The sequence below is a fragment of the Drosophila tropicalis genome, unplaced genomic scaffold (assembly GCF_018151085.1).
Source record: "Drosophila tropicalis isolate 14030-0801.00 unplaced genomic scaffold, ASM1815108v1 contig_593, whole genome shotgun sequence".
NCBI classification, from domain to species: Eukaryota; Metazoa; Arthropoda; class Insecta; order Diptera; family Drosophilidae; genus Drosophila; species Drosophila tropicalis.
The window spans coordinates 13,043,917-13,069,787 of NW_027173070.1; the positions used below are offsets into that span (position 1 = coordinate 13,043,917).

At 36.5% G+C, this 25,871-nt stretch overlaps 2 protein-coding genes across 5 annotated transcripts in view; both read right to left on the reverse strand.

Moving 5' to 3' along the window:
• The window catches only part of Sema2a (Semaphorin 2a), a 123,587-nt gene that overhangs the window by 16,966 nt on the left and 80,750 nt on the right, over positions 1-25,871 (reverse strand). Inside the window, exons 1-2 of one of the 4 annotated variants that reach the window (XM_068288876.1) lie at positions 25,266-25,389; positions 20,306-20,488 (exon numbers count right to left, since the gene is read on the reverse strand). In XM_068288876.1, the coding sequence (XP_068144977.1) occupies positions 20,306-20,477 (172 nt within the window). In that variant the 5' untranslated portion in view covers positions 20,478-20,488; positions 25,266-25,389. Of the gene's footprint in view, positions 1-4,013; positions 4,320-5,024; positions 5,041-5,135; positions 5,213-20,305; positions 20,489-25,265; positions 25,390-25,871 lie in introns of those variants that run through there. The other 3 variants (XM_068288877.1, XM_068288878.1, XM_068288875.1) reach the window with 3 other exon arrangements.
• Sema2b (Semaphorin 2b) overlaps positions 20,427-25,871 on the reverse strand; it is a 139,435-nt gene continuing 133,990 nt past the window's right edge. Inside the window, exon 16 of the mRNA XM_068288882.1 lies at positions 20,427-20,488. The gene's annotated coding sequence lies outside the window, so the exon portion shown is untranslated. The remainder of the gene's footprint in view (positions 20,489-25,871) is intronic.

Consider the following 25,871-nt stretch of genomic DNA (forward strand, 5'->3'; position numbering starts at 1 on the left):
CGTGATTTTTTTGCCTCTCAAAACTTTAGTTTAAAAAGACTTTTAATGATGGCCATACACAACTTGGGGGCCCACATCAGAGGCGCAGGGTGGTAGCCAAGGAGAGTGAACTAACATTATTAATACGATGTCAGGTGTCAGGATTGAAATTCAATTTTGTTTCAGGAGCAAAAACTTTTCAGTGGACACCTAACATGCTTTGGGCTGGGCTCGCACCGCTTTTAATCCGTTGTTCAGTGAGCTCCTCTGTTGTCCCTCCCTCACCCCATTGAGTTGGCTCATCATCCAGTATCCTACTATATCGCACAGGCAGCCAGCCAGGCAGCCAGCGAGTACAGCAAAGAGGTTGGATCAAAGAGAAAACTGGAACACATGCCGATGTGCCTGCCGCCTCGAACATTAACGGCTTTTGACACACACACACACATACATATACTCCTCCTTCACACAGTTACTGGAAACTGTCCCATTAATGTTAAGTAACAAGGAAAAGGGCAGTGAGGGGAAAAGAACAAGAAACTTGAAGCACTTTTTTTACACTAACAAAAAGTTTCGAATAGAAAAGTTCGCTAATTACAGTTTAAACCTTTTAATTAGAAACTAAGTACGATTGTTTATTTACTTTAACTAAATCTAAAAATACTCTTCAAATCTGTTTTTTCTTGATATTTATTACAAAATATTTGTTTGAACTTTAATTCCAATGTAAATAATTATCTTTCAATGTCAGTTTTCTTTTCTCTCAGTGTACTTGACGATAAAATAAAAGTTATCTTGCAACAAAGCTTGGGTTTGCAGTTGCCACTGGAAGGGTTGGGGGCACTTGAATGAAATTATGTCACTGGGTTTCCATATGCCGTTTACTTATTTGCACTCTGCGTGGACCAGCTGAGATTATGCTCGCTCCCTCTTCCTTTCTCTCTCTCCTTCTCTCTTCTTTCTTTCGTTCCATCACTCTTTCTACCTGTGACTCAGTTTTTAGAGTTATGCGACAAGGGAATGCCGCTCCTAATGAAGTCATTCTCACAGTCAATGATCTTTCTGGCCGCAACAGCAGGCATGGGCATAGTTAAAAATAGAAGAGGAGATGAAATTTAGTGGAGATGGTCGATTTTTCTTTTTCTTTGGAAAAACATCTGTCAAACCGGCTGAGTCAACAATGAGAAAGAGGCAATAACTCTCGATTTTTTTGGCTGTGACTGTAAATTTATTTTGGAGTGTGTTTGTTGGAAACGAAATGCAATTAATTTCATTTAAATCAATAACAACAAACAAGCAAGAGAGAAAAAGCGATTGATTCTAAAAACTAAATTTAGCATGACAAAGTAAATATACCCTTAGAAATTATATTTGGTATAAAATGTCTGAATACTCTAACATTTTCTAACCTATTGCGGATTGGAGTTCAAATCATCAATTTGGCCAAAAGTTTTAATTTATTTATTAGCTTGTAAATCTTTGTTCTCTAAGTATAACAAATCTTTTAATATAGCAGTTTGCAACTGATCTATATAAAATACATATATAAATTTGTACTTTCTAAAATATTTAGATATATACCATCGTATGGGTAACCACAAATTCTATTGGCGTAAATTTATAGTTGACATTTTTTTTGTTGGGCCAAAATTTATGGTTTAAATTTGTATTAAATATGGTTGGACACTCAATTGACTTCTGGACAGGACAACTATTTGGCTTGCCAAACATGGCAACAGAGAAGGAAGAAGGGAAAGAGGACATGGGACAACATGGGAGGAGTTTTACTCTTAATCGTCTCACGTTTCGCCGGCAAGTGCTTAGCCAAAGCGGACCAAACTACAAAATACTTTGCCTTCTTGGATGTTTCTTGTTGCTTTTGTTGTTGTTGTTGATGTTGTTGTTGTCGGCACGTGAACTTTTATCCTTCAATCCTTGGAGAACGTGAACTATTAGAAAATGTTTTGCTGGTCATGTACTAACATGCAATGCAAGCTTAAGAAAATGCTCGACAAAAATTGCTAAACAAAATATTTTCAACTCGTCGAAACACTTTTTGGGCTTATCGAATGGTGTGAAACAGGTTAAAATATCTTTAATCTTAAAAAACGCAAAACTATCTATTGAAGTGTGTAAGAATGATAAATGAATATTATATGATTTACCTTTTCGTACCATTATCTTTCATCTATCAAATGCCGAATACATTTGTTGGTTAATGACTCAATAAAAATTTGGCTGCGGTGTTTCTATTGATTACTTTTTTTTATTTTTTGTTAACCAGTTTTCAATCAGGTTTTGCTTTTTTCCCTCTCTATCAAATTAGTTTCGTTGGCAATTTAGTTGGCTTTTTTTTTTAGATTTTCGTTTTTGGTAAGGAAAAAGAGTTTGCTGAACTGCTTTAATATCTAGATATATTTTTTGGCTAAATGGGCTGAGGTAGTGATTTTGTCTAAATTTATTGATCTCTTAGAAGGGTGTATAAAACTTGTGTATCAAACTTTAACAATTTTAAGTCAAAAACAGAGTGTTTGAAAGGTTATTAGCTTTATTTCTATTTCATTTTTATATCTTCTATGGAACTTAAATGAATGATTATTATGAAAATATTATAGAAAGCTAATTTTAAAACTCAAAGCATAAAATGCACAATGATTTATATTTGAAATCCGTGGAGACTATTTTGCAGAGATTTTTTCTTGGAATTTTTTTGTTTTTTTTTTTTTTATCCTTTTTATTTATTGTCATCCACTTATCCCTTAGATCAGGCAATTGCACACATCATTTATTTATATTTATATATAATGATTATTATTATTATTCTCTCGGCATTTATATTTGTTTAAATCTGGTAATATGCATTGCATATGAATAACACGAACAATTGCGACCAATATGCAGGGACATTAATATGCAAATTATGCCAGGGTGCTGTGGCAAAAAAAAAAAAATTGATATAAATAATAATATAATAACAAACAAAGAGAGTTAAAAACCATGAAAAATTTCTCCCGACCGCAACAGCTGCAGGCACTAAAAGGGAGAAGGGGCAGGGGACAAAAAGGAGTGAAGGCAAAAAACGTGTTGAATTAAAATTGATAAATAACAGAAGAACTCCAATGACCAATGACAAAAAAACAACGACATACATACATATACAAAGTAATATTTGTGGCAAATAAATTACAATTTGTGTGTTTTTCTCTGTAAATTGAAAAATAATATGCAACAACAGGAAAAAAAAGGAAGAACAACAAAATGTAGAAAAAAAACTTAACCAATTCATAAATAAATTATGTATTAAACATTCAATACATTCGATAGAACTGGCAAATACTGATACTGTACAACTGGGAATCGATCATTTTCTGCTTATATCTAAGCACAATTTAAGCCGCTTAAATGTGAAATAATTTCGAATAGTTTAAAATATAAATTTTTATACAAATTTTTTTGTTAAAGTTCTCAATTTAAAATACAGGAATTTCCTACATAAGCTAGATTTTTCTGCTTTTTACAAGGATCTAAGAGACATATGTACATACATATGTCAAACACCATTTCCAATCTTAAACTAGGTTAATAAAGAGTTTAAACTACGGTTAAGAAGAACCCTTGAAAAAGAACTTTAGGTATATTTGGGGTTTAAGATAATTTAAGTTGAAACTTATTAAAACTGGTTAAAATTTCCCATTTTAAATGCAAATTTCGAAATATCTCTTCCAGTAACCTTGAAAGACAAATCTTCTTACATAAGGTATTATCTTCTCGTAAGAAGAAACATATAAAAAGGTCTTCTAATCATATGCCAAGAAGAATTTCAATGTCCTTTTAGTTTATATTAATCGTTACAAATAAGCCTGGGAAGTCGATAACAAGAGAGAGATGGAGAGTATAGGATCACTTATCTAGGTCGTAAAGTAGTTTGTCGTCACTGGGGAAGATTTTTGCAAGGATAATCTCTCTATTTTTTACAAAGCAAAGAGGTCCTCAGTCCATTAACACTAATCACTTGAAAATTAAGATGCTTTTACCTCGTCTATGTTTTCCATGATGTGTCTGATCATTGCCGGCACAGCATGGCTGTTCATAGTAAAAATTCCAGGTGTTCTCGTAGTCGGCGGCGATTTGTTTCAAACTGCCGCAGGCCAGGACCAAAAGCAGCAGATCCTGCAGCAGCAACAGTTGCATTGCGCTTAACTGCGTCTCTCGAATTGGATTACTTATTTATGTGTGTGTGTGTGAGTGGGCAAAGAGGATAACTGTTTTTTTTACCGATTGTCCGTTTATTGATTCTACCAACACTTTTTCTCTTTTTATGTTTATTTTATTGGTGTTAACTGTTAACACATTTAAATTTTATTATTTTTAATGCCAAAGAAGGAGAAAGAGAGAGAGAGACAAAGATACAAAATAAATTTCTACAGTTTTTTAACGCAGAAAAACTGTTTCATTTGTTGTTTTGGATTCCTTTTTTCATGCAATAAAATGGTTTTTCGTTGTAAAAACACTTTTTACCAATTTTGCAAAAGCAACAAAAAAATTGTTTTTGATTAATTTCGTATACATTCACACATTGAACATTTACAGTTTAACGCGCTAAGGCAAAAAGAATCTGACAAGCCGATGTATTAATACCCTAACAAGTTCAATTGACAACTTATTCCTTCTTTATGAACTCATAAAGACCTCTTTAACGACAATGGTCTGGGAAAGGTATGCGAGAAAACGAGGGGTAAAACAGGTTCTCTTCTAGCCCACGCATCTGGCTACAACAACAAAAACAATACTTAAAACTCCGCCGAAGCAAGAGAAATAATGGAAAAGAGAAAAATGAACTGAGATTAAAAGAATGCAAAGTAAGCACATGTAAACAAGCACAAATCGAAGTTGAAAACAAATTAATGATTATTAATTTTTGGTATATTTCTGGTAAATTTGCTTTGATCTCAATCAAAAACTGTTGCTCTTGCTCTCTCTGTCTCTTTCTTTGGTGCTGTTGCTACTGCGGCCGCTGCATGTAAAAAGTTACAACAGATACACACACACTTGGATTGAGTTTGTACACAAATTTTTCAAGTTATTTTCTTTTAGCAACATTCAATTTATATTTATTAATCACTAAAACGCAAAAATTTTAAAATTTTTTATAAAACCTCAAGCAATATATGAATAAGGCACTTAAATACGAAACAAAGACAAAACGAACGCGCTACACCAGACAAAAAAACACCACAACAGAGACTAGTGATGGGAAAAACATCGATCGCGCTTCAAAACTCGATAGCTATCGATATTTTTGATTTTGCGATAGATTGTCGATCGATTGACAATAGTTTCTTATAGCAGTCAGCTCTTGTAAGAGTGAAATTCAGTAACGAAATTTAAAATTCAAATTCAAACAGAAGAGGAAGCCAAACAGTTTGAATGGTAATGAAATTTATGTGAATCTTACAATACGTAAGTATGTGGAATATGCAGCATTCGTTTTGCGATTTCAGTCACTATCCATTTCCAGCCCTGCAGCCAAACAAAAGGTATGCAGATAATATACATTTTATTTTGTCTAGCTGCCATTTGCCTTCGTTTTCAATTTCATTGTAGACTCGTGCGGAAGTGAGGATTGTTATTATTTTAAGCAGCCCAGGAAAGGGAGGCAAACAAACAGTCAGGCAGGCACAGCACCTGCAACTTGCAACCTGCAACCTTTTCCTACAGATGCAACTGATGTTTGTTTTGTCTATTCTTTTACTCCTCCTTCTTTTATTTCATTTTTGTGTTTTTTTTTTTGCTCTTCTCGTTTGCTTGCGCCCTGTTGTTGCCTCAAGGCTGGCAATTAAAAACAGTTTTTGGCAGCAGCATCATTTGGCATAATATGTATCCCTCCCCTCTTCCCGTGAAACCCCATCTCATCCCGTCAACCATTTATGTTACTATTTCTGTCTCTGCTCTGTCTGTGCTGTATTTCTGTCTGTCTGCCTGTCTGCATGTCTGGCAGACAAGACACAAAAATATTTTAATTAAAAACTCAAGTCAAAATGGTTATGTTTTTCACTTTTGTGAATGTGATATTTTTTGGCAATTGTCAATGTTAGCTAACTGTTACGTCTCGCTTAGTTCTTTGAAGGTAACGGCAACCTAGTGAGATTTTTCACTGGCTCTCTCCTTTCTCCTAATGAGTATCCCTTAGTTAGCACATTTTCTGGCAATCCAGTGTTGGCGGATTTCACTAAAAATGACGCTAATTTAACAAATGTTAAGAGAAACAAAGAACCGTAGACAGATAAGCCAGTTACAAGGAACTGCTTAGGGTCTAAAGAACACTATTTGTAGTTTTATTTCTCCCAAAAGAATACAAAAATCAGGTTTTATATCTTAATTCTATCTAATCTAAATCCCTCTAGTTTCTAGCTAAGTTTAAAAAAAGCTAGTTTCCAGGCTGTTTACGCAGCACTGAACTGATCTAACGGCTTGTTCTGTTCTCTGGTCTACCCTAAGCTGCGCTGCCATTTGCCTGCTAATGAGTTTGCCTTTCTTTTACTCGCCCACACTTCCTTGGATGCTGCTGTTCCTGCATCCTCCACTTTCCCCCTCTTGTTCAGCTCTTTAGCCATCACATGCAATGATACTGTTGAAAATTTTTGACACATGCTCAGCACAGTGTCCCCAACACTCACACACACCTACACCCACACGCACACACACACACTTAGCTACATTGTTGCTGAAGCTTTGATGTTTTAATACCTTGTAACCAATAAGGAAATCCGGCATATTAGCTCAAGTGAAGTGCTAGCAGTAAACCATATTCTAAGCTATTAATTTAATTAAAATAATCTATTAATTTTTTTGGATGCCCTTATCTTTGGACTTGATTATATGTATGTATGTTTGTGTGAGTGAAATTCGTAGAGAGTATTAAGAAGTTTAAGTCATAATTTGACATTTCGTTCTCTTTTTTTCAGTTGATGAGAAAAGGGGGGCAGCCTTCAAGTGCAGCTTGTGATGGGGGTGAAGGAGATGACAACATTGTCATTGTGTGTTGCCATTTGTTGTTTTTTTTTTCCTTCTTGTTGTTGCTGCTGCTGCTGTTGTTTGTTGCGCCAAAACGTTTTCTTTACACAATGTCAACTTTCAAACAAAAGGACTTTAATTAAGTCCTTAATGACAGCTTAATTTAGCGCACTTCTCTCCACTGCATGCGTATGCTTTGACACGTACAGCAAATATCCTTCCCTGCTCCCACACTCTCTCATCCTTCTCTCCTCGTCTGTATGCCTCTTTCTCTCTCTATCTAGACTCCTACGCTTCAACTAGTTTTTGTCTTGTCTAATTTCCATTGGACAATTTTTTTTCTCCTCAAGACTTTAAGCCCGCTGAAATGGCATTTTGATTATGTCAAATAAAATGGGAAACCAGAGAGACAGATTGAAAGAGAGACAGAGATAGAGAGGGAGAGAACGGGGGGACTACATACAAGTTGCTGACAGCAACAACATTGTTGTTGGTCAGCAACTTTTATGCATTATATAGTACATATACTACACATACAAAAAGTTCAACAAATAACCAACAACTACTAGAGGCGGAGGCGGAGGCAGAGGCAGCAACAATCGCAAACAGCGATAAAAACCATTTGTTGTCGCTTTTCTATGGCCCAAAAACTTGAAGTTGGCTTACTCAAGTTACGCTAACCGCTCGTCGTCCCGCCGGCCCGCTAACCGCACTCCGTTCCTGGACTACCTCTGACACATATAAAAGATTTCAATGCACTTTGCCTTGCAAGTTCTTCGCGTAGAAAAAGCTTTGACCAACAACAAAAACAACAACAAAAGAAACAAGAACAATTCTAACTTGTCAGAGCAAGCAAATGGCACTAAATATTAAGTTTGCCTTTTGCAACTTGACCAGGACCAGGACCAAGACCAGGGCCAAAAGATGCCAAGGCAAAAAACTTCTGTAGCAGGCCAAAAACTAATGAAAGCACCAGCCATCCTACATCAACTACACCAGACTCAAACCAGCCTCAAACCTCTGCCACTAGGACAATGTGTGGCCAAAAAAAGTTCCATTTGAATGCCCTTACAGAATAAGGGTTTATTGACTAGACACAATATCGGATAGAGTCGATATCTCCAATAGAGAGAAAGGAAAAAAGAGGCGTAACTTTGAAGTTGATTTTAACCACTGCCCAACTGACAAATATGACAAATCAGTTGGAAGGGTATAGAACTAACGTTGTAATTAAGTTCAGTTAGACCTCGTTGTTTTTTTTTTACTTGTTTCAGTTGTTGTTGTTTTGTATTTTGGCTTTTTTGGCTTCGACCAGAGGCGAATTTCTCATGAGGTTACGTCTAGAGGAAGGACTCTAGCTCACTTGTTTCAAGTTCAATTAATTTTAAGTGCGGCAGCCATTGTGTTGTTGTAGCTGTTGCTTTTGTTGTAGAGGTCTTGTTTGTTTATCGGTTTCATTGTTTTTGTTGTTCTACAACTTTTTGCCCTGTGACATGCCATGTCAGCGCCTGTGTTTATGCTATAAATAATGCAACATATTTTACATAATGATAAGTTTTTGGTCATGCACGCACACTTGCACACGCTTACATGCATGCAGAGCAAATAACCCTCAATTATACAAAAAAGTCTTCAATATTGCAAAAAACCGTAAAACCAAATTGTAGGTTATGTCAATTGGGCTTAACTTTTAAGGGTGCTCGCCCCTCGATAGCAAAACGAAAAGGATTATAATACCCTCGAACAAAAACTAAGGTTACCAATTGCTGCAACTAAGGGATGAGAGTTGTTTTACAAATATTTGGTTTATCTATCAGTGACTTGTTATAGTTGAAGTTTATTTTAGATATTAGGCTCATTTCCTATAGGGTACCCTTTAAGGAATAGACACATTCAGTCCTTACTTCCTTTTGTTATCCAAGTTGGTAAATTCAATGGGTCATCTTTAGGCATAGGCTTGGTAAAGTCCTCACGACCAATAAATAGTTATTTCGCATGGACCTGTAATGGGCTAGTCTATGCTGAGGCAAAGGAGAATGGAGTAAAAGGAATAGCCCTTGATCCATTGCCCTTCTATGGGCTCGGCAAATTTCTAGTTCTCCTAACAGTGCGAAATTGCTTTCGAATAGACCTTAATGGCCAACTGAAATGCATTTACAGATTTTGAAGTGATGCAAAGCCAAACATATCCTGCATTCGGTGTAGCAACTTCAATGCTTCGATCTTTACGAAAATAATCCTTTCGTCCTTGTTTTCAAGCTTTTATGATTCACACTGAATTACATACATCTTTTATGTATAATCAATTGCTATACCAATTGCAATCTCTGTCTTTAATGTCTACTTTTGCGATGGAATAGAGATTGGAATTTTGTATTTTACAATTTGCATTCGAAAAGGCAAGGATTAAGCTGAAGGTTATATGTACTTTTTGAAGTGGGGTTGGCTGCTAGAATGTTTGTACATATCTGTTGTATGTATAATGCAAATTTATGTTTTACACTGGCCCTGCCAATTTGCCTAACGGCCAGAACAAACTCAATCAGGTGGAGGTAAGTAGACGGGGCACATGATGCGCTACTCATTTGGCAGTCATACAATAAATAAACGATGGGGCTCCAAATAACAAGAGCTGGAATCTCTGGCTGGCATTGGAGCGGACTACAATCAGGCTGTTACATCAATATTAATTATGCAAATAGGCTTGAGGCTTGGTCCAAGGAGGACCGAGTCCAAACCCAAATCAACAACATCCTACGACATTGGCCTCGGCTTAAGCTCATTATAACTGCATTAGCCTTAGAAAAGTGTCAGTCTTGCTTAGCAGAAGCCAAAGCCAAGAAACACAAAAAGGAGAGAAACGAAAGCGAAAGCAAAGCAAACTCCATTAAAGGACACTCAGGAAAATTTTTCAATTTTCTGTACTCTTCTCGCTCTGTGTCTGTGTCTCTCTTAAAAATGATGATGAATGTTCTTAGGCTTTGACCCAAATAAATTTGTCAATTTATCAAAAATAAAGACGACAATGCCCACCAATCCCTCCCCCATATCCACTACCACCACCACCACCACCTTTGGGGCAATAAAAAGCAACAATTGTGAATGAAAGCAAAATGAGAAGAAGAAATTCATATACAGAAAGACTCACAAAATGAGAAATACTTATCATAATACTTTTTGACTACCCACAAATTGTACACACACACACACAATGCAGACAGATAGAGAAAGTGAGTGTGGGAGGGGTAAGGGGAGAAGTGGCTTAAAAGTCCTTCAAGTAGATGATTGCATGTATAGACTAAGAGGGTGGTTTCAGTAGTTTAATGCTAAAGCTTCTGTCGTAAAGTATTTTTGACTTTATTACAGCAAATAATTTATGTCCTTTTATATTCTTTTTCGAGGGCTAAGAATCAATCAGTTGCTCCACAGGATTCTTCTTCTTCCCTTATCACTTGGTTCTAACTGTTTGAAAACTTAAGTGACAACCCATGTGAATGAATATTATTATTTGGGATACGTTCAAGTGTCGGATTATATTCATGTTTAAACAATAATAAATTGCAAATCATGTCTCTGATGTCTTCTTCTGTTGCTGATGTTTTTGTGTGGTTTTTGGTTGTGATTTGAATTAGGCAACTTTATCAAACTTGGTGGTACTTGAAGTATCTACTCATAATCGTCACCCGGCTCTCTCATATCCCATTCATTCCCTAGGGCTGATCGAATTAATTCACACATATATAGAGTAAATGGTATATAGTGCTAGGCAACAACACTTTGTATCTTGTTAGAAAAGATTTTCCAAAAAAAAGATTTTCAACATCAACAAGAGAAAAAGCAGTCGCTGAAACACTTAACAAGCTTCCTTCCGAAAGGCAAGTTGAAGTTGTTGTCTAATTGAACAATGAAAGTTCGTTAGGAACAAGTTTCACATGAGTTTTCATCTCAATGGGAAAATGTCTAAGATGTGCCAGAGAAAGAGGGAGACAGATGATTTGGGGTCGGGGTCGATGCTGATGAATGCTGACGGTGAGACAAGATGAGGATTTTGGCGAGGGTTGGGGTCTGGAATTCTAAAGGGAAATAACTCACTTGACTTGACTTGACTGCATTTTTATCAGGCATTAATATTACTTCTTGTCCTCATCAGTTCTGGAATTTTTATTAATGATCCATTAAAAAATGAGCAAAATAAAAGAAATGATAGAACAAAAACGCAGACCAAAATGCTTAAGAAAAGGGAATTTATAAACAAATGAAAATTAATGGCATAATGTTCAGAAAGAGAAGAACAGAGAAGCGAATGGCCACTTCAAAAGGGTGATCAGAGTGGACCCCATACTTCCTGCCTCCGCCCCTGCCTCCCCGCACATCTTTTAGATTATTATTAATGAGGTAGCGGGCGGAAAGAAAAGGTGCGTAAACTCACCTTGACTTGGGGTAAATGCGAAATAATAAAAGGGAATTATTAATATGACAAAAGACAAATGACTGGAAATTGAGTTTTGAAAATAACGAACAACAGAAAGACTGAACAAAACAAACTAAACCATTGGGCAGGAGGGATATTATACTCCTTAAACACACACACACACAGTGAAACACTCAGACTTCAGGATTCGAGCAGCGGCACTCACAATCAGACGGCAAGACAAACGACTGGTCCTTGGCCTTTCTGACTTTTACTCTCACTCACTCTATAGAGACACTGACTTTGCCCTAAGGCAAATTGAAAATGTGGTTTAGCTTTATTTTGCCCTCAAACCCCCCCCCCCAACGTCCCCCTCACAACCACTACTCCCTCTATCTATCTATAATGTATGTATAGGCATAGGCGTAGTCGTACTTTTATGTCTTACATGGCGAATGATTAATCTTTTCAGCTCTGTCTCTTAGTTAAGACTCTTAGTTCTAATTGTCCAACGTTCAAGTTTGGTATGAACAACTAAGAGATCAATTGATCCAAGTGTAAAAACCCCCCTTTTAAAACGAAGCCTCTGCTAAAGATGTACATATACATGTACATAAGTATCTGAGACGGGGTATTGGTGTGGTTAAGAGTTAGAGTTAGTAAGAGAGAGAGAGAGGGGTAAAAAGAATAAAGGATGTGCTTTGGCCGAGACCCTTAAGAGACAAACAAGAGATGAGATGAGTTTGAGATGACAAAGGTCAAAAATACATTATGTGCTAATGCAAAGTCCATGTTAATAAATGTTGATTGAAATAATGATGATTAATATTTTTGCATTTTGACATTTTAGCTAAGGGAAAACAATAGTGTTTGCTATTTTACCACTTTGTTGTTATTGTTGTTGTTGTTTCTGTTTCTTTGGCATTTTCTTTGCCTTTTGTTTGAGGCCGCCGACATTGCCGCAGCAGCTCAAAGTGATTTATTGTAACGAGAAGAAGACAATTTCTAGCTACGCTTCTACATTCCTTTTTTTGTGGCTTTCCTTTTTCGCATTTTTTTTTGCTTCTGTCTTTTACATTGTGACAACAATTTATAGCTGAAATTCTTGTCACACACACACACACACACACACTCACATATAGCTGATTCGCTTTTCTGCAATTTCATGTTTTATTTAGTGCACCTGCAGATCAGCCTTCTACGTTTGGGTAGCTACTTCTCCTCCCTTCCATTAGCCATCCACGACTCTCCCACACATCTATAGCCAATAATACCTAACTTTTATGTGTGTGTGTGTGTGTTAGTGTGTGAGCTGCATTGGCATTTTTCGATTATTGGTTTTCTTTCATTTGATTGCACATTTACACAATTTTTTTCCCATCCACCTTGCTTGTACAATTTTTTCTGCTGGCACCACAAAAAAAAATCTCTTTCACTAAATATACCCTGCAGTTTTTATGGCCATTAGAGGACATCTGTTTAGGTTAGGTTAAACCTGGAACAAAGTTCCAATCCTTTTCATTATCCTCAAGGGGAACTTTGAACCTTTTAGAATTGCTTCGTTGAGGGAGAAACTCGAGAACTAGATATAATCTAGATAGACCCCAAAAGCTATTAAGATTTAGTATAAGACAAAATTTTCGTTTTCGGTTAACTTTTTCATCTATCTGAAGGGTATCACAAAATCAGTTCGAATTCCGTGTAGTTTTGCTGTCAAGTGTTTTGTCGCTTGTCACGGTTTTTTTCTCTTGCCAAAATGCAACTGAGTGTGTGTGTGTGTGTGTGTGTGTATGTTCATAAGGTGTGTATCTATTTGGCAATTGCAATTTTGTATATTTATTGCTCCAGCAAAAAATGCTAAAGAGAAAAATAGTAAAACAGACAGAGAGAGAGAGCGAGTGAGAGATATGAGGGGGGAATGTGCCTAATTGGGCACTTTGTCCTAGCCCGAGAGTCTGTGGCAAAAATGTTTCTAGATTATTAAATTAGCGGCAGACGGTAAAGCGCTTTGCATATGAAAAGTGACAGTAAGTGCACACTTTTTGACCCTCTGTCACCCAACCACCCACCATTTGGCCACCGCCGCCCCCTGTCTGGGTGGTCTTCCCAATTGCCACAACTAAAAAAGCGAAATGGGGGGGAGGGGGAGGGGTAAAAAAAGAAAAGCGAAAAGGTTGAAACCAAATGAGAACTGGCTGTTGTCGCCATAAACTTAAAAGCCTTGTCATGTTTACTTAACATTTTCATTCTACTTTTTTCTCTCCATTGCTATTTTTTGTTGTTCTTGTTGTTGTTGCTGTACTTTTTTCCCTTTAATTGTGTTAGTGAACAAGCGAGAGAGAGAAGCTGTAACAAAAATTTTCCATGCCACACTCTCCATTTCCCTTCCCTACTCCCACTCTGCTTTCCGCTCATTGTTTCTTACCCCAACCATTTGAAGCATAAATGTGAAAATTTTCTAGGCTAGAAAATGTTTTTCCCTGCCAAAAATTAATACTTATAAAACAGGGTGTTTCAAAAATTAAGTTAAATACAAAGGATTAACCATTTGACCCTAAATTATGCGCGTGAAAGAAATTTAAAGCAAAGCAAAGACAAGAGTTTTCACTTTTTCTTACAACATTTCCATTACATTTAAATTTTCAGACCAATAAATGCCAAAATTGTCCAAAGTCAACACCCTATATAAGTACCTATATGTACATGAACATAGCGGTATACATATATAATTGTAGGTGCATATTCAAGATATATATATATGTATATTAAACAATTTGTCTAACATTTAATGAGAACAAATTCGAATTTCTAGCCCGCAGCTTGAGAACAAAACCAAAAAACTTTTCGTATTTAGCCTCCAGCTAAACGGCAGCCGCTCAAACGCTACTTCAAAGACAATCAGAGGTTGATACGAGGAGTGAGAGAGGAATGGAAGGGAGGTGCTGCTGTGGGGAAAAGTGTTCCAGCCGGGGGGTAGAGTATGCTTTGCCAGCTCAAATTATAGTCAAAAATAATTATTATCCTCAATAATTGCACGCTGGGATGAAAGTGGAAAATATCACGACAATTCCCATCAAAAAAACAACAAAAAAGGGAATTTAAAAAAAGTTCATTTTCATTTCCGTTTTAAACGACAAATATATCATTCGATGGAAAACTCAAATCACTTTTTTTTTTGTTAGTTGCATAATAATATAGAATTAATTATAGTCCTTAATTAATGACAAGTTGGCCACAATTCGATTATAAAGTGGAAGAATCGCCGATATCAATAAATTTCTGATATGTTGAGACTATTTTCCTTATGAATCGCCTTTGAAACTTTAGCTTTGGTGGTCCTCGCGAGAGGACTAGAAGCTTAAAGAGCAGCTGTGGCATAGTGTATGGAGGTCCTGCCTGAAGTCAGCAAAACCCTGGATAGCTTTTCTAGACCCACATATGTTTCTTATCTTTCTTATTTCTTACATATGTTGAGCCTTAAATTTTAGCTTTAAAGCTTTGTTCTCGTAATTTACAGGACAATATCTCAATACAATCTTTAGGAAGCCAATTCGAGGTCAATATTTAAAAGGAAAACAACCTGAACAAAGCTTATTTTGGAAACCACCAAGTTCTGTCGTCAATAGACTTTGCTTAAGAATTCCAAAATTAGCAAATACCACACCATATCTTCAACGCTTAAAGTAGTTGAGAATTACAACTAACAAGGCTTAAAATACCAAAAACTGTAAAATAATCTTCTCTTAAGGATTGACCTGGTGAACACTTAAAGGCAAGGTTTGATTTAAATTTCAAAAAGTTTGTAATCTCAACACATTTAAAAGTAACTTCAAATCTGAATCTAAGAACAGAAAAACGAGGTTTTACTCATGTTTGAGGCACTGTATCTAAAAATTATCTATCTACAAACTGAAAAATATTCTATTATATTGACAATGTCAATGTTTCTCTACTAAAACTGATTAAAGAACTAGCCAATTAGTCTTTATTCTTAATTTTTTTCTATATACGAATTAATTTTTTGTCTATTATTTATATTTAGTTTATTAATTAGTTATGCTTCGACTGTTTTCATGTGATTGAAACGGTTTTTCTATATTCTATACAAATGTTTGTAATAAATTGTATATTTTCTCGACATTTTTCGGGCATTTTGTATTCATCTTTCAAGTTTTCCTTTTTACTGTGAGTTTTGTGTTTTTTTTTTTGTTTTGTTTTTTTGTTTTAGAGAGAATTTTAGTTGTGGGGAAAAACTTTCCATTGTGTACACAATAGCAGATCGAAAAGTTTACATTTCAGCGAAAAACTAAAGTATATTTCTTTTCAGTTGTTGCATTTTACACACACACACACACATCGTAAGGAGAGGAGCAAGAGGAAATAAGAAGAATCAGACTAGAAACTTTACTTCTGTTGGATGATAACAACAACAAATAAACAAATAGACATAGAGGTAGAGAGAGGGAGAGGTAGTCAGACATGGCAGACTCTCGGCTGTCAGACATTGGAAGAAGAGAAGTATTCTCAATTGCACTACAATTTGATGTATGTAAAATGTGCCAGGGAACAGAGAACTGAGCATAGAACAGGCAACAACAAATACTTTGGGGGAATCAACACTAGGCAAACAAAAAGGCACCAAAACGACGGACGGACGGACGGACGGACATATGCAAAATGTCTATTCAAAGAACAAGAGATAGGCAGGGGAGAGAAGGAGAAAGGAAAAAAGACAGCAAAAGAAAATTAGAGTAGCAATCGTGGCAAATGAGTAGCAAAACCAAGGCAAGAACAGAGGCAGAGAGATGCGGATACAGATACAGTTAGTTAGCACGTCAATTGGCAAGGATATGTGCTCCCAAGTGGCAGCCACACACACAAAGAACACAGACACATAAAAAAAAAAAAAAAACAAACCTCCAACATCGTGCATACATGGGGAAAAAGTTCGGGTTAAGCACAATAATATGTACATACGTCCATTATGTCTATCTATCTATCTGGCATCGAAGCGAGTAATGGACAAGTAAAACAAGTGCCACAGCCAACTCCAGAACTGCAAAGCTGCAAAACTCGAAAAAACTACCAACTCCAATTCCAAAAACATTCAGTTAGAACTCAAAACTGTTAACTCTCCTAACTCGAACTCAAGTAGCCATTGGCCATACACATACACATACGCACACACACACAATGCGCTTTAAGTGCTGTTCGCATGTGTGACTAAACTTTGCCATACCCTCACGCAAATGTATCTTACAACACTTCATCATAAAGTTGGTAATGGAAAGTAGAGGAGATCTTTCTAAATTACATTTAGACCAGTTTTTTGGGTTCTCTACCATGACTGCCTTCAATATTCTTCAAGAATCAGTTAACTTTCGTTTGGCTTGACATTTTTAGGGTATAGTCACTTCGTTGTCTCGATTAGAATGAAGTTTTGCACCTTTGCAGAGGTTTCTGGTTTGACGACCAAATGCAAATTGAATATGGAGAATGCTTTGCCACGTATGCCATCTCATTCTTTCTCTCTCTTTTACTCTGAACCTTATTGCTTATTTGCACTTGACTCGAGTGTTCCTAAAAAACCCATGCATGTGTGTATGTGTGTGTGTGTTGGTGTGTGGCGCATCCCTGCCGCATCTGTTGGCTTTGACATGGTTGAAAAGAAACCAAACAGAAAGTGCACAAATCGGTGTTTCTTGTGCTCCTTTTCTCCTCCTACTATTCTTGTTATCATGGAGTATTTTTTCCTATATAGAGCTCAGGCCCGCACTCAATTGTAATGCGCTTAATTTTGAACAAAGAGCAGCAGTTTGATTCTGGTTGCAACTTCTACTTCCTACTTAGTAAGCCTACTTACTTAGGGAGTCGGCTGTGGTAACAAAGGACGCGAAATGCTTTGTTTTGAGGCCCCACCCACAGAAAATGCACAATCAGACGATAAAAATACGAGCATAACAAAGGCAAAGATGCAAATGAAGTCCAAGACCAAGACCAAGAACAAGAACCAGACAGAGACCAAGAGCAATGTCTGTTTCCTTTAATAATAATTGCCTCCCCCCGCCTTCGAGGAGTTGCGCCCCAAAAGTCATTTTCATAATTTTCAGATTTCTTCTTACTAATGATGGACGAGCAAAAGGAGAAACAAACAAGCAAATAAGAATGAATAAAAAGCTCTTCCTAAATACTCAACTTACAACTTACAATTGTTCATTTCGAGAATGCATTTCAATTGTTTATTTGACTGGCATAATGAAAATGAAGTATCAGAGAGTGTGGAGAGAGTGGAAATATTTCTCTTCCTTCCATCTGCCATCTCTCAATCAATTACATAAAGCACAAGTGAGTTGCTGCTGCTTTTTGGAAAATGTAATAAACTTATGCATGTTATTTGCATAAATGCAAACATGCAACCAACGAGCCAACAAACAGGCAACAGCAACAGCAGCAGCAGCACCAGAACCAGCAAAAGGACCAAAAGGAAGCAAACAAACAAACAACAACAACTACAAACAGGAACAAGAAAACAGGAACGGAAACGGAAATGCAAATGTTCTCACAAGAGCGGAAATCTATTTCAATAAACTTGCGACATTGATAAATTAATAATCTCAGATTTTAGGGTGCTGTTGCTGCTGCTAACATATGACTTAGTTCCTTGACCTGATAAAGGTTACACTAAGAGAAATGTTCATATTAAGGTAAGCTGATTTTGAAGATTAGGCAAGCTCTTTCCCCTAATCGATAGCAAATGCAGATCATGAAGCAAATATCGAAATCGTTGGATGAAAAGTGATCTTTACAAATCAATTTCAAAAAGAGTTTTATGGATTTGGATGACTTTTTGCTTGAGTGTAGAAGCGGAACCGAGAAACACAGAGAGAGATATATATTCGAAAATTCAATTATCCTGGGCTCATGACAAAAGTTGTCATTCTGTTGCAACAATTGCCAAAGAACAGAAGGAGCAAAAACATGTCAGTATAGTCAGTGGGAGAGAAATTTTGTCAGAGTTGGACAAAAATCGAAATATCTAAGCCGAGTTGAGTTTTCTGGTCCGAACTTTGACAGTTGGAATTAAAATTCTTTTGGCCTTTTGCATGATTTATGCCCGAGAAATGAAAGATTGCCTAGACAACACCAACGCTACGATATAGGGGCGGAAGTGGGGAGGCAAAAATCATAGGGATAAATCTGTTAATTGTTTTGCCTGGCTGAGGGTTGCCCTTTATCTAGTCGCCTGGCTCCCCTCGCCTTCACTCCCCGTCCCTTTTTGTTATGGCTATTGCTGCAACCTGTCCCAACCAATTTTCGATGCCAAAGTTGTTCACTTCACTTGCAACTTTAACTCTTGTCTAAGCTAGTTTGTTGGCCTGCGGTTTTTTTGGCTTTTGGTTTTTTGGCTTTTGACTTTTTGTGACATGGCCTTTGACCAGGCACTGAAAGCTGTGGCTTTTCCTCTTAAGCGACAACCTGTCATCTTTTTTAACGGGTTCCCTACATCCTTTTCCGTCAGCTTTAATGCTTTTGCTCAGCTAGTCAGGATTTTCGCTTCTGGCAAAGGTGTGAACAAACAGTTAAATCCACGCATATTTTTCTTTTTTTTTTGGAAACCCAGTTTCAGTTTTAGCCTGCATATAATTTATCCTGCACTTCTTCTAGTCTGTTGACTCTTTTCAATGATATTTCTCCCGTTTTGTTTGTTTGTTTGTTTGGCTGCTTTTGCACCCATTTGAAATGCAACGAATTTTACACCGTCTACTGCATTTGCATTGAGTGACACAATATAAATCCCAGGCAAAAGTAGTTGGAACCACAGTCCGGGAATGCTTTTTTAATTATGCAGCCATACACACAACAACAACAACAACGATAGCGATGACACAACAAAAAAAAAGGCCATACAAAAACTAGAAGCAGAAAACGAGAGCAGAGAAAAGAAAGAAGAAGAAGAATAAGTTGAAGGACTTCTTTTATCCTGTGTCTCGCTGTCTGTCTATCTTCCTGTATATCTTTGTCTCTGCTCTGCTCCGCTCTGGGGTTGACTCATTGTCAGACGCCTTGGCTAGACGGGAGATTTTTGCCTTGTGACTTTTGCGTTGTTATCATGACATGAAGGCGTGAAGAGTTGCTAAAACTAAAACTACATTCAAATAGACTTAGATAAATCCATGTCGGCATGACTTTTACTTGCATTTGAAATATTCTACCAAAATGAAAAGGTAGGCAAAGTAATTGGTTGGCAAGGTGATAGTTTCTCTTACATTTTCATGCCTTTCGTTTGAGAATAAATAAGAATAAATTTATCATTGAATGGTTTGACTCTTTACAACTTGAAGAACATGCGAGCTAATTGGTAGGTCATTAAACAGTTTGCCTGGCATTGATTCCAATTAACCTTTTCAACAAATCTTATTAGTTATCAAATTAAATTATAGCCTCAAGTCCAATTAATGTCTAATGGCAATGCTGATTGGTGACCTCTTCCTCCCTTTTAGGGGATTTTATATATTTTTCAAGGCTGGCATGAAACTTGTGAAGTCACCACACCACTAAATAAGTAATTAACCTGTTACTGTTTAATTTAAATCATTTAAAAAGAAAGAACTAAAGCCAATAATCTTTTATTCTTTGATTGAGGATTAAGATAAGGCGAATTATAATGAAATTTTTCTAGCGACCCATAATCAAAGGAAAATAAAGAAACCTCTCCTTAAAAGGGAAAATCTAAAAGCAAACACTAAAAATTGTAAATCAATTTCTTCAACTTTCATAAAATAACACTTATATATACATATGTTTCTACATATGTATGTATGTATAAATACATATATATCACTTGATATGGAGCATGATTTGCTCTTCTGTTCAAGTACCAGAACTTATTTGCTCACTTACCTGGCGACAACTCCTCGGTGATGCCTTGAATGGTACGAGTGAATAAGGTCAACATAAGCAAACTGGCCACCAGGAGCCATTGCCATGATGCTCGAGGATGTAGATGCTGCTGATGTGGCTGTAAGGATGTTTGGTGTTGCTGTTGCAACACTTGCCGCATGGATGTTTGCATTTGTGCGGCACCTGCAAAGACGACAAAACAATATTATATCAGTTTAACCATTGTACGAACTTCTTATTAATGTCAGAGACCAGGTCAAGTCAACCCAAGTCAACGCAAGTCAGCCAAGTCAGCAATTTGCCAAACGGGGAATGAGCGAAGAAGAAAACGAAGTGAAATCATTAATATTTTCCTTCAACATCATATTGACAGGCAGAGAAAATCAGTCTGAGGCAGCAGCGCACATTATTCACCAGAACGACGCCGCAAAGTATGCAACGTCATGCGGTGCGGTACAGTGCGGTACGTTTCATCATCAGGGCACGGGGTAAAGCTGGCATGGAATGGGATGAAAGAATGGACGGACGGACTAACACTGACACTGGCCAGCCAACAAACCGGCGTAAGGGAATCGGCGTCGTCGTCGTCGTCGTCGTGGGCTACACGTCAAACACATTCATCACGAGTGCCAGAGTGACAGATGGTAAATGCGCCTACAGCCTCGTTTGGTTGCCCTCTCGCGCTGACTGCCTGGTTTTATGTCATACGCAAGGGCAAAAAAAGGACAAATGAAAATTTTCCAATTACTCTACAACAACGACAGCAACGACCACGACAACGATGATGTCCAATGTTTTCGTTCTCTCTCGTTTCAAACAAAAAAATTTTAAACCAAAGACTTTAAAAATATCCATTGCAGGAAACCCTCTGCTTGTGCGATAGGCATAATTATGATTTGTTTAGCAATATTTGTCAGACGTCATGTAGAATATAAAATGGGCGGGTGGCAGCAGCAGCAGGAGCAGCAGTTTTGCTTTTTGAATGACGAGGCTGAATCTATGTACATATAAGTTGATCAAAAACGCATTTTGGTTCTCTGTGTTTGTGTGTGTGTGTGAGTCCTGGGCACGAATTTAATATACGTAATATCATCAGGGCTCTTTGGTCGGTCACATGTGCCACTGACATGATTTGCCATTATTTTAACGCTAAAGTGTCAAGGGCAACAATATTTTCGTTCATTCTTCACTTTGGCTTTCTATTTTTTTTGATAAATTTTTCGTTTTGAAATTGAATGAAAAATTCAAGCAAACAGCAGCAGCAGCAGCTGTGTGTGAAATATATAATTATTTCAATATGATAAGTTAATATTGATGATTGCTCTCAAATACGTTTTGTTAAGAAAAGTTAAATAAAATACAGAGCTAAAGGATAAAATTAATTTCAAATGTTAAAATTTTTCCTATTATTTTGTGATTACAAATTTGTGCAAGGTCAGATCTTGACTTACTAAGAAAGGGTATCCTTAAGGTGTGCTTTGGAGAAATACTTTAAGAGATATGGCGTTTTGTGTGAGGCAATGTTTTCGACAAAATTATTTACTTTGCTTACTGTTTTTCTAAGTTTAAAATTAACTTTTTATTTTCTATTTAAAGCAAAGTTTTTCAAAGAAAACAATATCTTCTAATGAGTGCAATATATAAGATATCAAACTTTATCTGTGTTTACATTTCGTAAATGTATGACTTAGAAGTCTATTGACCCTCTAAATCGAAAAGGGAATGTGTTATGGGTCAAAAATTGATGAATATTTAATAAATGCAAACCGAAGTTTAGCGTGGCTTCGATGAAAAGTTTGAACCCTATCGACAGGTCGATGAATGCCTGCCATATGTTTCTAATATTTTAGCCGTAAAACTTTCGTATCAAAGAAGTTCAACATGAGCCTCTGTGTATATGCATATACAACTGTGAGTGTGTGTGTCTGTGTGTGGGTTTTACGAGCTACTGCTGCTAACCGCGGGTATTTACACTAAGTCTAATGAAATGTTTAACAAGCACTTTGCTGTGAGCAAATCCCAATGACCCATAATATTAGCATAAAATCACTTTGCCTTGCCTCGGCAAAACTTCAAGCTAGGTTGTTTCTCTACTACCATAAATAGTGTGTAAGTGTGTGTGTGCGTATGTGTGTGTGTGTGTGTACTGCTTGTCCTTCCCTGACATGCTCGCGGTAGCAAAATTTTCATTTAAATGGCACACTTTAAGAGTTTCATTTTTTATACCCTACATTTCACAAGCCAAAAGTCTAAAGGTAGCCCAGGTACAAGAGTTTTGTAACTCCGAATAACTATCAACTTTGCCATCGAACATAAGAAAGTTGGAAAAGTAACTTATTTGGATGATCAAGTCGATCCAGTAATGTTCTCTTAACACATTGAACGATAACTAACGTCAAAATATAATTATAATAATCATTAACTGAGCAAAAGAATCTAATTTAAGTTAAATTTAAATATATTTAATTTTGATTCCTCTCAATTGCTAGGTATCCATCAGTTTGGCCTACGATATTTTCCTCTTTGTTTCGTCGAAAGGCTTATAAGAGTCAGAGTCAGGGTTTTAGGTATGACTCTATGGTTCTCTCATTCCCCCTCTAACGTTTCTCTGTTAGAGAGTTCAGACGAACATTCCTGGTTCTAAATTTTTATGGCTGGTTCCATACTTTATTTTATTTCATTTTATTTTATTTATTTTTTTTCCGTTTTTTGTTTCTCCACACACAAAATAAATTACATTAAAATTCTAAACCATCAGCTTGCCGCTTTTTGAAATTTATTTTTGCACATTATCCGCTTCGGCCACAAATTGTATTTTATTCCGCAGTCTCTGCCAAGGCAACAACAGAAACAGCAAAAGCAACAAAGACTTGGCCAAGTGACGGGTGGTATTTGTTGTAGTTTGCCTGGAAAGCTTCGAGGAAAAGTTGTAAAGTATCCTTCGAGGCAATTAGTTTATTTGTACAATTTCATTTCATTTAGGCTGTCGGAATTTTAATGCGTTTCATTAAGTTTTGCGAGTAAATTTTGTGGCAACTTCTTATCCCTCCCCTCCCATCCTTCTTCACACTTTATATATGTATGTACAAAGCACTAGGCCAAGTGGGATCTTGGCTAAATCGTAAAGAAAAGCAAAAAAGAAATATGTTCTGCAATGTAATAAAGTGAAGACAAATTATGATGTGGTCAAGAAGCACCAAAAATTAAAACAAAAGTTTTACGTTTTCTTTAGGAAGTAACGTGAAGTTGTTTTCCTTTTTCCTAAATGAAACTTTTGCTCATCCGAAGGTTGGGAATAAAAGCAAGAGACAATATTGAACACGTGCCTATAATAAAAATTTTGAAATATCCGCAGGGGACCATGATTTCAACTAAGACAAGAGAGAGTAACTTTGCTTTATTTAACATTTCTGATCACTGCATTAATGAAATATTACTCTAATTAATGAACGGTGAACTGTTTTATAAAAGACAATTCAGATTATTCTCTTATGTGAGTTCGATTTATATTCCTTCCTGATTATCCTTTTTGTGGCTTATTGAAGTTTAAGCAACGCCAAAGAAGATATGGGAGGACGATCTGTTGGACTTTCGTAACAAGTAACAAAAAACCAGAGGACCGGGGGTAAGTCCCATCGCTCCGAAGTTTGTATACCCTTTTGTTCTTTGTTACCGTTTTATTACCTATAGTCAACTAGCTTAATAAATGTGGAAGGACGTTTTATCTAAAAAGTGTTACGATCTCGTGATTCTATGGCCTGTTTATATGTACATACGACAGCCATATAATATAGTCATTCAATCTCATCAAGAGATTTGGCACAGTCATTTACAGTTTCATAAATCTGCCAAATATTTCATAATTTTAGGACAATCGTGTGAAAAGTAACACAGTTATTGATAAAAGTCACTCATTTTTACCGATATCTCCTATGGGAGCTATATGATATGGTAATCCGATCCAACTGAATCCAAGATATACCAAATTAGTTAAAAATTTTGAAAAAGAGAGTAAAATAATTACAAAATCAAATGGAAAGAAAAAAACATATTTCTATGTTAACTCTAAGAAAAAAGTTATGTTATGCCCATTTGAAAACTGTCTTTCGGTTTGTTTTGTCAGTATATGCACTTTTATCTACCCATTAGCCATATCCCTGTTCCAAGTTTAACAGGCGTAAATTTAAAATAATGGCTAATATTCAATTTCAACTAAAACTTTATGAATACATAACTAACTGCATTCGATCAATCAATCCATATAATATTACTTTATGTCAAAGTAAATACTTAAAAGAGTTTATCGTTAACTAACCTATACCTTTGACTAAAGGCAAAACGATAAAATTTACCACTTTGCTCTTAGATTTTGGGAAATGTTTGTTTAAAACTAATACTTGTATTATTAGTTAAGATGAGCTCTTAGATCTTCTGTTTCCTAATGGTAAATAATATTTCGCGTGAAATATATGTCTAAATTACCAAATTACTCTTAACCTCGACAAAAATTCTACATATTCGCTAAAATTCTGCATTACGTTACGTATGGCATAGTGTATTTGAGTAGTCACATGACTCTGCTGAAGTTTCTTTTCGGAGAAAACACATCTAATGATAACCACAGATTGGCTTACATAGTCGAATTTAGAGCAACATTTTTTGTTTGTCAATGTAAAGAAAAAACGTTTCTATTGCCAAAATGAAACTTCTTTTAAGCGTAGCGAGCAAAAGGAATCAGGACAAGGGAGAAACACTTAGCAGGACACAGGCCTGTCCACGAGTGGGTGCTAGTTATATACATAGATATGTATGTTTACACAATTTGCAGGTATGCTTATTTGATATGTATGTAGGTACACATGCCTCGTATATGTATATACCTACAGTCAATACATACACACACACGCACACATAGACAAGCCTACACAAATGAATTGTGATTTTAACAATTGCAACTTACTTAGCAGTGCTCTTAAGCAATTTTACCGTGTTTATTCTTCTTTAAGAGGATATGCGTTCCAGGTGAAATGTCAGAAAATGTTTATATTTGCTATTTAGATGAGAAAACGCAATGTAAACACACAAATTTCTATGTGGTACACAGAAAAAGAACTGTCACTTGGCAATGTTTTCATACGCGAACGAGGCTGCGACCTCTCCCACTACCAAAACGGGACACTTGGAGCACGGTAAAGTCTAAATTTTCATTGAATGCACAATTTGGAGCACTTGTCTAATGCACTTTGTCACTTTTCCCATTATAATTGTTAGTTTTAATGTCAGAAATTAGCAAATAAAATTTCGAGTTGTCTTAAAAATTTCATTGACAGCCAACGCGAGGAAGAAGAAGAAGTGGTCGCAGTCCTTTCGCATGTTTTTGCCGTTCCGATTCCACAATGTTTCCCATACAGTGAGAGAGAATAGAACTCTCTTTCCAGGGGGAGAGATATTTCAGAGAGCATGCATGCAGCTGTCATTTTGACAGTTCATGAGCTCTCAAAGCGCATGCGTCTCTTTCATGCAAACACATTTGCTTCAAGGGTTGTTGAGCACTCGGCTCTCTCCT